The sequence below is a fragment of the Cuculus canorus genome, chromosome 13 (genome assembly GCF_017976375.1).
Source record: "Cuculus canorus isolate bCucCan1 chromosome 13, bCucCan1.pri, whole genome shotgun sequence".
NCBI classification, from domain to species: domain Eukaryota; kingdom Metazoa; phylum Chordata; class Aves; order Cuculiformes; family Cuculidae; genus Cuculus; species Cuculus canorus.
This window is the reverse complement of record NC_071413.1, coordinates 4,403,678-4,417,209: the sequence shown is the minus strand read 5'-3', so window position 1 is coordinate 4,417,209 and position 13,532 is coordinate 4,403,678. Positions and strand designations below refer to the sequence as shown.

At 46.5% G+C, this 13,532-nt stretch overlaps 1 protein-coding gene across 1 annotated transcript in view; it reads right to left on the bottom strand.

Moving 5' to 3' along the window:
• The window catches only part of ZFHX3 (zinc finger homeobox 3), a 421,065-nt gene that overhangs the window by 89,973 nt on the left and 317,560 nt on the right, over positions 1-13,532 (bottom strand). The window contains 1 exon segment of the mRNA XM_054078400.1: positions 12,780-13,276. Coding sequence (XP_053934375.1) covers positions 12,780-13,276 — 497 coding nt within the window.

Here is a 13,532-nt window from a genome sequence, read left to right as displayed (position 1 = left end):
AGAAATTTTACCTGGATAAACCACAGCCAATAAATTTTCTATAAATGCCAGCTAATGCTGTCCCTTTGAGAGCAATGGGAAGGGACTGTGCGTACTCCAGAGTCCTCTGCACAGACTGGCTGTCTGTACATAAACAGTAACACCTCATTCTCTCTTCTACCTCATTAACTGAAACGCATTAAAACAAGCGTGCATTGGGAACAGAAAATGAGACTGTTAAACCAAGCTGATATAATCCTCATCAGCTGTGGGAAATGAGAACACATCCATTACGCTGAATCAAGTGCGCCAACTGTGATTTACCGATAATGTGGAGACCCCAAGAAAGATGCTCTTCCTCCCTCGACTGTATCTCTCCTGCTTCTGTCACACTATGTGGTTCAATCTGCTTTCTTCAGGACTGTCTTGTGTGTTATATCCAGAGCATCGGGTCGATTTTCCCATCCCAGCAGCCACCCTTCACACACAGCGCTGTGGGCTTTGGTCCAGCACGGCAGACAGCCTTGTACAAGTCTCCTCTCCCCAGAAGGTATCTGCTCGGTAAGAAGTCCCCTGACTCCGCTAGCAGGGAAGTGGAATAAAAGGCTAAGCCAGCAGAGCACACATGCAGGAGACAGGACATTTCAGAATCACAGTCTCAAAATGGGATGTTCATGATGGTGTTTGACGATGGCAGGGTTTACCCTTGGGTGATGGACACGCTGCTGAGGCGTTTTCACCTTGCCACCTTTACCACCTTGCAGAGCAGCACAAACAGGATAAAACATTACAGCAGCTCTGTATTAATTCACCAACACAGGCTGCATCATTACAGGTGTCCCCTCTCCCCCAGTTTGGTGATTGAAGGCAACCGGGAGACTGAATCGAGGGAGTCTCAGCAGACCACTGACCTTCAGCGCAAGGGACCAGCTCTGCATGACGATAAGGAGCTGCTCCCTTTTCCTGGGGGGCAACTAGGACACGACCCTATGCTTACGATCAAAGACTAGCTTGAGATGTTGGAGAAAAGCTCATTTTTTCTTACCCCAGGGAGCCAGAGTACAGGAACCCTCCCCGTGGCACAGGAGATGCTGGCTGCAGGAACCGGACAAACCACATTCACGCCAGACAGATGAGCTGCTTCAGGCCCTCCACCAGCCTTGGGTTTGAACTGCTGACCTTACTGGAGCAGCTCAGGTTTCCAAATTCTCTTTTCCTCGCACCAAGCAGCGCTTTTGGTGCAGCAGGACAGGGTCTCCTCTTCCCAGCGCCTCTGCCTCGCCTCTGTACTTAGAGCAAGAATGTAAACAACCACTCCACTACCAGCATCTGCTATGTCAGAGTTTTTAAACCAAACATACCTATTAAACAGGATTTCTCTCCGAGTGCAATCTGTCTAGAATGCAGTCTAGACTTGGCTCTCCAGGACTCGATCATCCATACAAACCTTGGGGAGTGAACAGGACACACCAGGGTCTAAGCTGGCAGCTTCCAGCAGTCTGTACAGGCATTTTGAACAGAGTCCATGAAGTCTGTTTAACCAGCATGATGTGTGCAACAGAATCACAAAGAAACAGGCATTTAAAGTGACATCTGTTGGATTAATTAGCTGTGTAATTAGCCTCCCCTCTGTGGAGATAGGCTTTGTTACTGCTGCCTGAAACTTCCCCAGGTGATTTTCTTTGTAACTATCATTCTCCAAGCATGAGAAAGAGAGGAGTGGGTGGGACAGGATTGTAATGCCTTTTCAGAAAGAGAGGCAGGAATAGTCCTGAGGCCGTGAGGCAGCTGAAAGGAAATAAATGGCAGCAGGTCAGAGGACCCTAACCGCCACATAAACGTAGTGAACCCAAACACGTCACACACATCAATCCTTGCAAATTCTGTAACCTCGGGCATCACTGCAAAAGGGATGAAAGGAAGGGGCAGAAATACAGATTTTTACATTCTCCCCAGTTAGATCAGAGCACCCTGGCCTCTGTCTTCTGCATCAGCCCCCCAGTCTTCCCAGCTTGGGAGCCCCTTAGCTGACAAGGTGGGAGGCAAAGCAGGCTCAGAGAGCCGTGCAACAAGACAGCGGCTGCATTTCTCTGGGAGCTACTGCAGCTTGTGCTGCTGGGCAGAAAAACATCTGAACTAACGCTTGGGACAAAGAGGAAACCAGGATTCTGGGATTAAGTGCACTCCACTGATGATTCAATGGCCAAATAAAGGCACCTCCTCAGAAAAACTCCTCCCTGCTTTAAATGCAGAACAGGAGAGGGGAGGGAGGAATCTGGGCATTCATTGCTGGTGTCAGGACAAAAGCAATGTAACAATGGAGCTGTACAGCGACTGTGACATAAATCAAACCAGTACCTAGCAAGTATTTGTGCTGCAAGTTGATCCCAGGAGCTTTTCCATATTGTGCCACAACATCCAGACTGAACTGCTCACAACTCGTGGCAAGGTGAAGGTTCAAAATATGGTGGTGGGAAGGCAGTTTTTGAGAATGATGACACAGCACACTGTGAAAAATCAATGTACTCCAATACCTGCTTATTATCTTTACTCTGCACAGGCACACCAAGTCCCTGACAGAGCCGCATGAGCTGGAGTCAGCTCCCTCTAACACATCGCCACATCCTGGCAGAGGGATCTGCACACTCCATGAAGGTAGTAAGCGACAAACTGATATCATGAAGCTTTTAAATAACTCGCCACCTACCATCTTAAATGCTGCTGCCACCCCCAGGCGCTGCCAGCAGAGCACAGCCCCGCAACGCCGTGCCAGGCGACGGTGCCCACGCGCCCAGCGCACGCAGCCACGTGCTCCTGCGACACAGGATGGAACGCTCGCGCTCTGCCCCGCAGCTCTGCAGTGTGGGTAGCAGTCTTTGGCAGAGAGGCAAAGTAACCCGGAGACAAGTATCTTCAAACAGCTGCAATGAGGTTTAACCGGAGCTTGTCCAACCGTACCCAAAGGCACAACTTGCAGAGAACCTGTTGCACAAGTGTAGCTCGTTGCCTAATTTGAATTGCAGAACTTGATTGCACACATTACAGTGCAAGGCCAGAATTTTTAGGACTGGCAAGCAGGACCAAAAGAACATTATGGTAGTAAGTTATGTATTATGCATACATTATTTATTGTAACTTAATGAATTCCCTAAGAGATAGCAAACACAGAACCTCTCATGCCACTTCCATGGCAATTCTGGGGATTTGAACTGTTACAAAGTTTTATTCAGAAATAGCTCAGTTATCTCAGGAGAAAAGACAACAAAGCGCCTCGAAGCTGGCTTGCACTAGCACAGCCAAACAGAAAAAGGACCTCATGCCATGACACACAGAACCGATTGTGGAATGCACCTTACGGCCTCCTTCCCAGCTTGCAAATCAACCCACTGCTGGAGATGGATGTTAATGAATGGTCATCCATTATTTAATAAGCTCGTCGTCAAAGAGCCTGCAGCTGCACTGCTCTTACCTGGCCAGGACTGTTACCCACGGTCTGAAAGCCTGACCCTATGCCAACCAGGAAAAGGAATTAAGAGCATTTCCCAGGTCTTTGAGGCACACTACCCAAGGAGAAACATGATCGCCCAGTGGGGAGCACAGGATCATCGGGCAGGGCAATGACTTGAGAACAGGTTTCAGCAAACACTGGCAAGCAGAGACTCAAAGCCCCACACTCCAACTCCACTCACCTGCTTCAGTCTTGTTCAAAATCACCCCCCATCTCCTCTAGGACTCACTCCACCATTCTTACACCCAAGCTTGTTCTTGTCTTGTCTTCAACGACAAGCATTAGGTGCCTGCAGGAACACTAGGATAAGACTCCTGACAAACAGGCCTGTTGTTCATCTCAGACAAACCCCATCTCAGTTCTCCTGACTGGAGCTCCCGTCGCAGTGCTAGATCTGCAGGCAGCAGAACAGCAGACACAGACACTTCTGTACCAGCCTGTGCTCACAGTGGCTGATCAAACCCCCCAAAATGCACGTTTTTCAAATCAAGACCAGCATCTCAAACCCATTCACCCTCCACGCTCTCCTCAGCAGGGTGGCAATCTCCTGCATCAGTACAGGAGGGGCAGCAGGTCCCCAAAAGCTTTTACCATGACAGCAAAGGCTGAGAGAGCCTCTGTCCATGGCCCTACATCAGAGCAACCACTTTGGCCTCACTCACAACAAGCACCATCTGAGGCGGGAAAACTTCATGCTTTGGGATTTAAACGTTCATCCACGTGTTCCAAAATTACTGGGATAAAAACCGGCAAAACTGGCATCACACATGGGAAAAGTCTGCACAATATTCACACTGCTGCGTCATCTAAATGATGGCATCTTGTTGTGAGAGAACAGCTGAGGGCCAAGAGAGCTTTTGCAAGACCCTTCCCATCCCCCAGCGCTCAGCCTCTCCCGACCAACTCACACACAACAATCTTGGTGAACCAAGAGAGGAATCAAGCCCAAACAAACAATCTGCAGTTGTTCAACAAGCGACTGCTACAGATGCTGTGAAAAATTGTCAATTTATGCAAATTAAAAGCTTGTCAAGGTGGTTTTTTGGTTGTTCGGTTTTTTTCTTGGGTTTTGTTTGTTTGAACCCACTGTCACAAATATTTTGAATTGTAAATCCTGTTTGACAGAGAGCTTTTAGCTCTATGTTTTGGCTAACTCCTAGCTCCTGCTGTTCCAGTTGCAGCCTCCCTCATTTGTTATTCAAGTTGCTTTTACAGGGTGGTTTCTTCACTAAGCTGCTGGTTGCACATGGCTCAGTACTTACTGGAAAACTGTTGAAAGAAAAATCTAAGCGACTGAAGTCCATCAATAAAACATACAACAAGCAGTGCTGTGTATTCTCAATAGTTTTGATTTCAACCCTTTCATAAAGCAGTATAGAGAAAGGGTAAGTTTTGTGATCCTCTACTAACATACTTCATTATTAAATACCTAAAGGAAGGGAAAAACCTACTTTGATGTCAGGGTGATGCGACAGAGCCATCTGTCACTCAAACAAGCAGTCCCAAGAGGAAGGTTTCGAAAGGGTTAAAAGGATAGCGAGTGCTTTTTTATACTAAAATACCTGGCAATCCCAACAGGACCTGAAAGTGGAACCAGATCACAGACGTTTGTTCCTCCTGTAATTGGCCATGAAAAACAGTTTTGTGCAGAAGCAAAGTACTGCTTGAATTTCGCTGAGCCAGGAGGGAGGCAGAGCGCACAGAGCTTGCCGAAAGGTGCTGCTGGGGCGGGGGTGACGGATTCCCCATCCCAGGGGCTCAGCCTGCCCTGCACAGGGTCTGGGGCTCACTCAGATGCATGATGTGAGCAGACCAGGCTGTCATTCACAAAGTTTCCCCAGCTATGGGCTCAGCAAGGCTCAAAGTTCATTCCTGATTTAAGCCCGGTCTACCCCTCAGAACTGCTTCAGCTCATAAGCTCGTCTTTCACTACGAGTTTATCCAAGACTAAAGGATGGCAGATTTGAATTAAAGGTTCCAGAGACCAGCTTTAAAAACAACTTTGTGGGGAGACTTAAATGGGTATTCACTTGTGAAGCTGCTGTTGGAATTTTAGCTTAAGACCTTGTAGGAAACCAGCTAAAAGTCCCTTACAGTCTATAATTTAAGCAGGCTCCTGGCACAATTCGTGTTACTCCTGAGTGCAATTCAGAGCTCCGATGCCGCAGCTGTAGCTCAAAAGATAAACTTGCAAAAATAAACCCAAAACACACAGAAGGCAGCCAGCGAGTAAATCAAAGGTTAATACAGCTGCAAATCCTCTGTAACAAGCACGACAGACTTTTTGTGGGCAACTTCATCCCAAGATCCTTAAAAGGCAGAGACCGAAGGAAGTTTTTGATAAAAATCAAACCCCAAACACGTTTCCTTTTGCCTACATTAAATCATTTGGGTATTTCAAAGCTGAATCACACCAGCTCCTCGCAGTTCTGGCAATGCTGGGCTGAGCTCTCTGGCAGCCCTGCGGGGTCTGGAGGCTGAAGCTGGTTCCAGGGGTGACGGCAGAGCCAGCGCTTCTCGGCAGTGACCAGGGGTAGAGTTCTCTGTCCTCCTCTGTGTGACAGAAGACAGACCTCTCCCAGCAGCTGCAGAAGGAGGGACTATGCAGAGCATCTCCCAAACTTCTGGAAGGCTGATTAAAATGCACTGAAGAGAGAAAAGATGACAACTTCCCACTTTAGTGTCTCACACCTTGGAGCCAAATGCCAAGAACTTCTTTTTGAAGTTTCTCATTGATGCCACTAATTTTCTGATTTTTTTTTTTCCTTTTAAAGCTTGAAAACCTAACTTATTTTTTTAGAAATCTTTACCGGACAAAACACAGAGCTTTCATACACTTAAGTCCTACAGGAAACATCTCCTGTCAGCCAAGTGTTGGGATGAGATGACTCTCAGCTCTACCTCTCTGCAGAGTTATGGCATGCTTAATTCACACAGTAACCAGATTTTAATTAACTAGCAATTTCCACTATCTTTCTGAAAAGGAAAAGGGCAGATTTAAAACCATCCTTTTCTATATAATCAAAGCTTTCAGCTACTTGAGAATTTACTGAGCTGGAGCTTCTGTCTTAATGATAGTGCACAGTGATGGGCCAGCTCCTCACCTCTCTGCCCTGCTCCTCTTTCAGTCTATCTGCCTGTTTGTTCTCCACAACACACCATAGCAATGAGACACACAGGTAAATGATACATTGTACAAAGAAGTGAGTTTTTTCCACTTTAAGCCTGTTGCTAATTGTACCAGATGCTCCTTATTCTTATTTTTTGTGATATGAGGAAAATGTGAGCAATTGCTATTCATCTCCTTTGCCCCGTAATGGGATTCATGTATCAAGTTAACTCCAAACTCTATTTATTGCCTTCATACAAGTCACTCCAGCCAGCTATCAGCCCTGCCGCTTTCTCTGGGCTTCTTCTAGTTTTTTTTAACCCTTCCTAAAATAAGCTACACTGAACACAGTATTCAATGACCAGGCAAGGTTTTACACGGTTCCCATGTTTTACCCTTGCCTTTCTGCCTGCCATTGATCACTGGGTTAATGTTTTCAAAGAGATTGGGAATGATTCCATATCTTGCTTGCAGCAAGAGTGATTTTAACCCTCTTTTGCTCTTCCTTTTTTTCTGAACGATGGGGAGAGCCAGGAGAGAAGCCCAGACATCCACGCTAGGGCTGTCTGCCCTCTGCTCCTCTAACGCTCTCTGACACCAAACTTCATTTATCATTTCCTGCGAAAGCACTTAGTGTAGTAAAGTTCTTCTACAACTGTCATCCAACTTTACATGTAAGTGGTCCACATGCTTTTGCCTTAGAGCAGATTTTAAAGCTTGCTTTCTACTCCATTTTTGGCTCACTTACAAATACAGAAAACCCCCACGTATCTTTCTAATTTTTTTTCCTCCACTGTGGAAAGTTAGTTTTTATTGCGCTTTAGCTTTCTCATCCTTCACCTCGCTATCAATTCAGAGACCTCTTCCCTCAGTGACAATAACCACATCTTTGTTTAAGAGCTGTTCCCGAGGAGTCTTGGCAAAGACTCCAGGAAACCCACTGCCCGTATGAACCAGCCCAGCCCTGCCTGGGGGCTGGCTGATCCTTCAAATAACTAGCAGTGCTGGGAGAATCTTCTCCTCCCAAAGACTGTTTTCTCCCCTTTCTAATCCATATGACTAATAAGACTTCTTATTAAAGTTTCTATCAACTTGCTGACTTAATGCTTTGCAGTTTCTGGCATGCGTTACCCACAGGTTCCTGCAGAGCTCTTCAGTGAAGAGTCCTGGTAACCCCAGCGACTTCCCCCTTCACTGGTACCTCCTCCACCTGAGATCACCTCTTAGATTTATCCTATGTAAATAAAGAGGGATCTCCTTCAGTTCTTCTCTGAAACATGGGTAAGAAGAATTCACTTCTCCTTCCCCTTCTCATACCACGGTTGTCCTTCCCTTTCCCTCTTCCTACCACCCTCTGAAATACTTTCCTATTTAATCACGTTTGACTTTCTGTGGACTTTGGCAGGGCTTCCCCCGCTCCGTTTTCAACTTTTTCTCATGGGTAGTATACACTTAATACAAGCATCTAATGTGGTTTTAAGTAAATCCTCTGTGACCTGCACACATCACACCCTTTTAATTTCTCTAACAGTAGCTCACCCATTTTCATGTAGTTTTAACTTTGAAGCTAGATACTATTATAGTAAATGCTTTTTTTGTCTGTTTCTATTATGGAAGGATATTGAATTTGAATGCATTACCATTATCATTCAGTAACTACACCTCATACAATATTCCATGCATCATCTGGGATTAAAATCCTTTTGGGGATTTTCCAACAAGTTCCTTCAAGTTGACACTTGGAGCCTCTAGAAGTTTAGTCACTGCACCACATGCTGCCATGACGCTTCATCCCATTTGCAGAGTGGTAGCTAAAAAAGTGTTTCCTATCGCACTTTCTACATCGCAGGGTGTCGAGTTTCCCCCTAGCACATCACAGCCACAACCCTGGTTCAGTCGTTGGCGATACAGCTTTGTACGCTCCTCTTAATTGCACGATGTAAATCGCTGCTGGGGATTTGATGCTATTTTACTGGAGTCCAGTAAGTTAATGCGACGCTGTCACTCCAACCCGTCAGTCCTACATGTTCTGTACTCTAACAATACAGTGTCCTTGGGGGTATTTTCCTTTCCACCAGCTTTCTCAACTGCTTATTTGACCAGTGTCTTCATTTAAGACCAGCAGCCCTATGACAGCTCTTCTATTAACACTGCACAGAACATATACCTTTGTGCATATTGTACTTAATTGGGACTGTAAAGCTCGGCTCCCATTTTGCTGCAGTTACTCCAGCTCAGCCTCTCTGCTCTCAAGACACACACCCATACTCCTGCTGTGCCTGTACGAGAGGCAGGATGAGATCTACACTGCTCCACAGCAGAACTGGGAAGTCCCATCACCTTCTGCTGGGTCTGTGGCTGCACCTCCTCTTTTGCTTTTCACAGGTCACCTTCGTTTCCTTCCAGGTCAGCAGAGAACCACAACATTTCAACACCGCTAGTAGCCCGAGTACCAATAAGTTACTTTCCCGCATGCTCTGCATCTCCTAGTTAACAAAGAACCTCTATGCAGGGCATCACGTAACCCAAACCATCTCCTTCAGACTCTCAATTCCCTAAAAAAGTTAACTCAGCACTTGGAAAGAGTGAAAAGGAAGACACTGAATGAATTCATTGAGTGCACTCATTTGCCAGTCTGGTCAGCAATGTGTTTCTTCAGTAGTTCTTTGTTTAAACTTCTTCTGAGCTGCAGGTTTTGAACTAGAGATTTTCAGGAAGTTGTAGGGAACATCCAGACTTGGCTCTTGCTTGAGCAGATTAAATCCTTCTGGAAATTCCACCTGTGCAATAGGAGCCAGGAACTCGTGCCCGACCTCCTCCAGATGTGGGGAATGCTGTTCTGCTTCGAGTCTGGTCTAGTCCTCTGCGGTCACAAGGAGACAAGACTTAGCTGTTGTTCCACTAAGCCTGCACTTGTCCACAGTTTATGCAGCCTCTGCTTACAACCGCTAGTGTAACTCAACCTCAGTCTCACTACATCCATCAGTCTGCCCTGGCTAAGAGATGAAGGCCTTCAAACCCGTCATCTACCTCAAGCCAGTACATCCATCTCAAAAATGTAAGCACACCCATTTACAATGGTGCTCTTGCTCGCCAGGGCATTTCTCAGAATATAAAAACCACCAACCGCACCAAGGACTTAAGTAGTCGCGGTGAGAGGCACAAGTCCCACATTCCCCCGGCAAGTGCAAGATAAACAACAGCATCTCCGATTTAGTTGCTGGATTTTAGGGGCACAGTAAGGATTTGGGGACAAGACAAGAATAAAGAAAAGATTACCAGACCCTTCCAGTTTCTTGTTGTAAGGAAGGACCCCACTGGGGCATCCCTGCCCCCTCACCGCCGGCATGGGAAGAGGTCTGATGGCAGCTATTGCAATGTGCAGGACGAAGATGGCAGCAGAAGACCAGAGCTTCTCCTCCAGCACTGGAAGCACTGCAGGAGAAGACTAAAAGGTTCATCAGACTACAGGCTAACACTGTGTCCAGATGACACTTTTTGGCAGCAAGTAGCACTAACAGAAGTGGCTCTTGGGCAATGCAAGCAGCCAATAACATGTGATTTAAGAGAAAAATGGCAAAAAAAGCAGAATAAGGAGGATTGTGTGTGATAAGCCTAGTATGCGCTCTCACCCAGCAGCATCTGGAGAGGATTTTCTCCAGCAGGCAGGGAAGAACTCGATTACATCCAGTTAACTGTGCTCTAAACTGATTATGCATGTGCCAGGCTAATGGATTACATTAGCAAGAGGAAAAATAACATCCAATCAATCTCAATTTACTGCAGACCACACCAAGGCCTGAGAGAAGAGAAACCATTCTGTGAACTACCCCCACTCCCGCTGCATCTTTCCAGCTATCAAAAAAGACATGGCATTACAACCACTCCGGAGACTGGAAGAATTGCACTGAAGCTTGCTTGATCCACAGACAGGTTTTTCCATGAAGCCAAACAGTGATTCCAGCTACACTAGAGCAAAACGCTATGAATCCAGCTGTCCCCTGCTGTAAGCTTTATATAGGCACACAAGAAAGCTGCTATAAGGACCATACAGCAGACCTCCTTACTCTGAAAGGTGTAATTCTCCAGTTGGCGTTTCACTGCTTTCGCATCAGAAGCAAAGCAGAGCAGTAACAGCTCTGAGGACTGCCCAAGCCTCGTACAAACCTAAAATCTCACAATTCCTCTCCGCCTGTCTGAGGAAAGTTCTTCAGGAACCTTTATTACAAGCATCTATGGTTGTCCCCCCGTCTGGCTTTGGTGGAGTTTCTTCTCTTTTTTCCCCCCTTTTCCCTCCCTTTTCACAATTCCAGTGCCTCGATTCCTTGTTCCCCAGTAGAAACCACTACAGTTGAAGGGTCTGGATAAAGACCTCTTAAACTTTTGCAGCGTATAGTTAAAAGACTATTACACGTTAAAAGTTCTAACAGACCTTTCAAACAACTCTTTTGTACCCCAAACTGATTTCCACACACAAAGGAGATTCAATTCCTCAGCTGGCTTTTCGAAGTCTCAACTGGGACTCTCTGCCCCCAGTTTCCAAGCTGATTTTACTCTCTCAGGTCTCCTGCACATCTGAGAGCACAAGCATACTTGTAGACTTGACTGTTTTTACAGCTAGACTCTGCTGTTGTGCTGGATCCCACCTGATGATGTTAAGAGCAACTGTCACAGCTGTCTTGGCCTCAATAGTGAGCTCAGCTGAAACATATTCAGCTCAGCAACCTGACCTAGTGGAAGGTGCCCCTGCCCATGGCAGGATGATGAACTGGATGATCTTTAAAGGTCCCTTCCAACCCAAACAATTCTATGATATTCCTCTTCTGAGCAGTTCCCCATCAGCACCAGGCAGGTTCAACCACCACAGTTCAAGGCAAACCTTCTATGATGCTCTTGGTTGCCGCTTTCCTCTCCGAATTTGCTAGAACTGCTCATTCCTAGGGGAAATCCCCAGGAGTTTTGAAATGTGATGTGGGTGGGCTACTGTACAGCCCAATGTTAGCTTTTAAATTCTCATTACATAAAGAAAAATATTCAAAGAGATAATTAAGAAGCACAAAACACGGTCTGTGTGTATATATACTCACACGTTAGAAAAGCTCACCACATTTGGGAAAAAGCAATAAAAAAAAAAGGATTAGGACAGAAAGAATATAAAGAAACCTGAGAGAAATGAGAAGACAATGAGCGGGATAGCATGTGTGAATGGAAGGGATGCGGCTGCTTAGATTTATGGCAATTCGTACCTGACTGTTCATACTAAAGCCATTATGGGATGATTAGAGAAAAAGGTGAAGCTTTAAGTCCAGTGAAAATCAATAGAAACGTCTGGAGCAATTCTGCTGCACGAGTGAAAGGACTATTGACTGTATCCGGAGCTCCTCTTGGGTTACAGCCCACAGGGTTCAGGCCAGCAAGGGGAGGGGGTTGCGAACGGCAGAAATAAGTCAGGAAAGGCAAGATGGTTATAAAGAAGACACAAAATAAAGAGGAGGAAAAAAAAAAACCAAAACAGAGTAAAGAAAACAAGAAGGCAGTCACAGACCAAATACTGCAGTGGATGGAAACGCGCAGAGCCTCCACATACGTCCTGCCCTTATGCACGTGCATGAGTATATGGGCTTCTCTTCCAGCCTCAAGCAACACTTACAGATCCCAGCATTAATGTACATGGGAGCATAAAAACACAGAGACAGAGGCCCTCTTCCTCCATCCCTCCCAGGTCCATCCACCCAAGTCTTCTCAGTGCCAGGATGAACACGATTCTCTGACAACAGCAAAGGCCTTCAAGTGCTGATGAAGACTCTCATATGGGTTAACAAACTGCTTCACAGAAAAGAGCCAACCGGACTGTGGCAAATACCATCTTGCACAAAGTTTCCTACGGCGACTACTGAATTTTTGTGCAAAACTATCGTTTAACACACATGCAGTGTTATAAGACATGCAAGCCTCCATTAAAGCACCTTGACGTGAACATCCACTGGCCTAAAGCTCTGAACAACCACAGCTGCTATCAGAACACAGGTTGAAGAGCTGCGCCACGCAAGTGAGACTGGGTCCCACTGGAGAGATCTGAGCAGCTCGCTTCCAAAGGATCACAATCCACTGTGGCTCAAACCAGACTTTCCTTTGTTCCAGCACTTGGGTAATGAAGGAAGATGAAGCAAAGCCAACTCTTACCTTATAGAGCTTCAGGCTGGCCTCATGCCTTGAGTTCACCGTGTGAAGACGCAGCTTCTCTAGACTGTTGGTGTAGTAGTCGCAAGCATTGCATTTCAGATGTACCGGATTCCCAATGGCCACGCACTTCAGCCTCCACTCATTGGCCTTGCCACCCTCCTTGATATGTGCTACCAGCTGGTATTTCTGCACATGCTTGTCTGTCTTACAGTGGAGTTGGAAGTTTGCCTTGAGCTGCGTGTTGTAGCGGCACAACTTGCATTGGTACGAGTCCCCCATTACCGCCTTCCACTCATCTTCAGGGAGGCTACGCTCCACGTTCATGTGGAGGCCCAGCATGTCCAAATTATCTGTAGTGAACTTGTTGCACACAGCACACTGGAAGAGCTTCAGCGATGGGTCATTCGTTTGCGTGAAACTCTCACCCAAGTTCATTAGCTCCTCAGACACCAGCTGTCCACCACCTAACCGCATGTCCAGGGGGATCTCTCCACCCACTGCACGAAGGAAAAAGGGGAGAAAGAGGTCAGAAAAGCTGAATTCTTTACGTATCAGAAGATAAGCACCTGCTCTCAGTGCAACTCTTGCACCCACCAAATGCACAGTGAAAGCCAAGCACAGCTGCCCCTTCACTCACTTCTGCACTGCTGGTCAGTACCATATCTGAAGAAAAAGGCACTCGCAGCCAGTGCGTAAGGCTGGGGGAGGTCTGCAGCAGCCCTTGCCACCTGCCCTCAGAAGGAGAAGCATCCA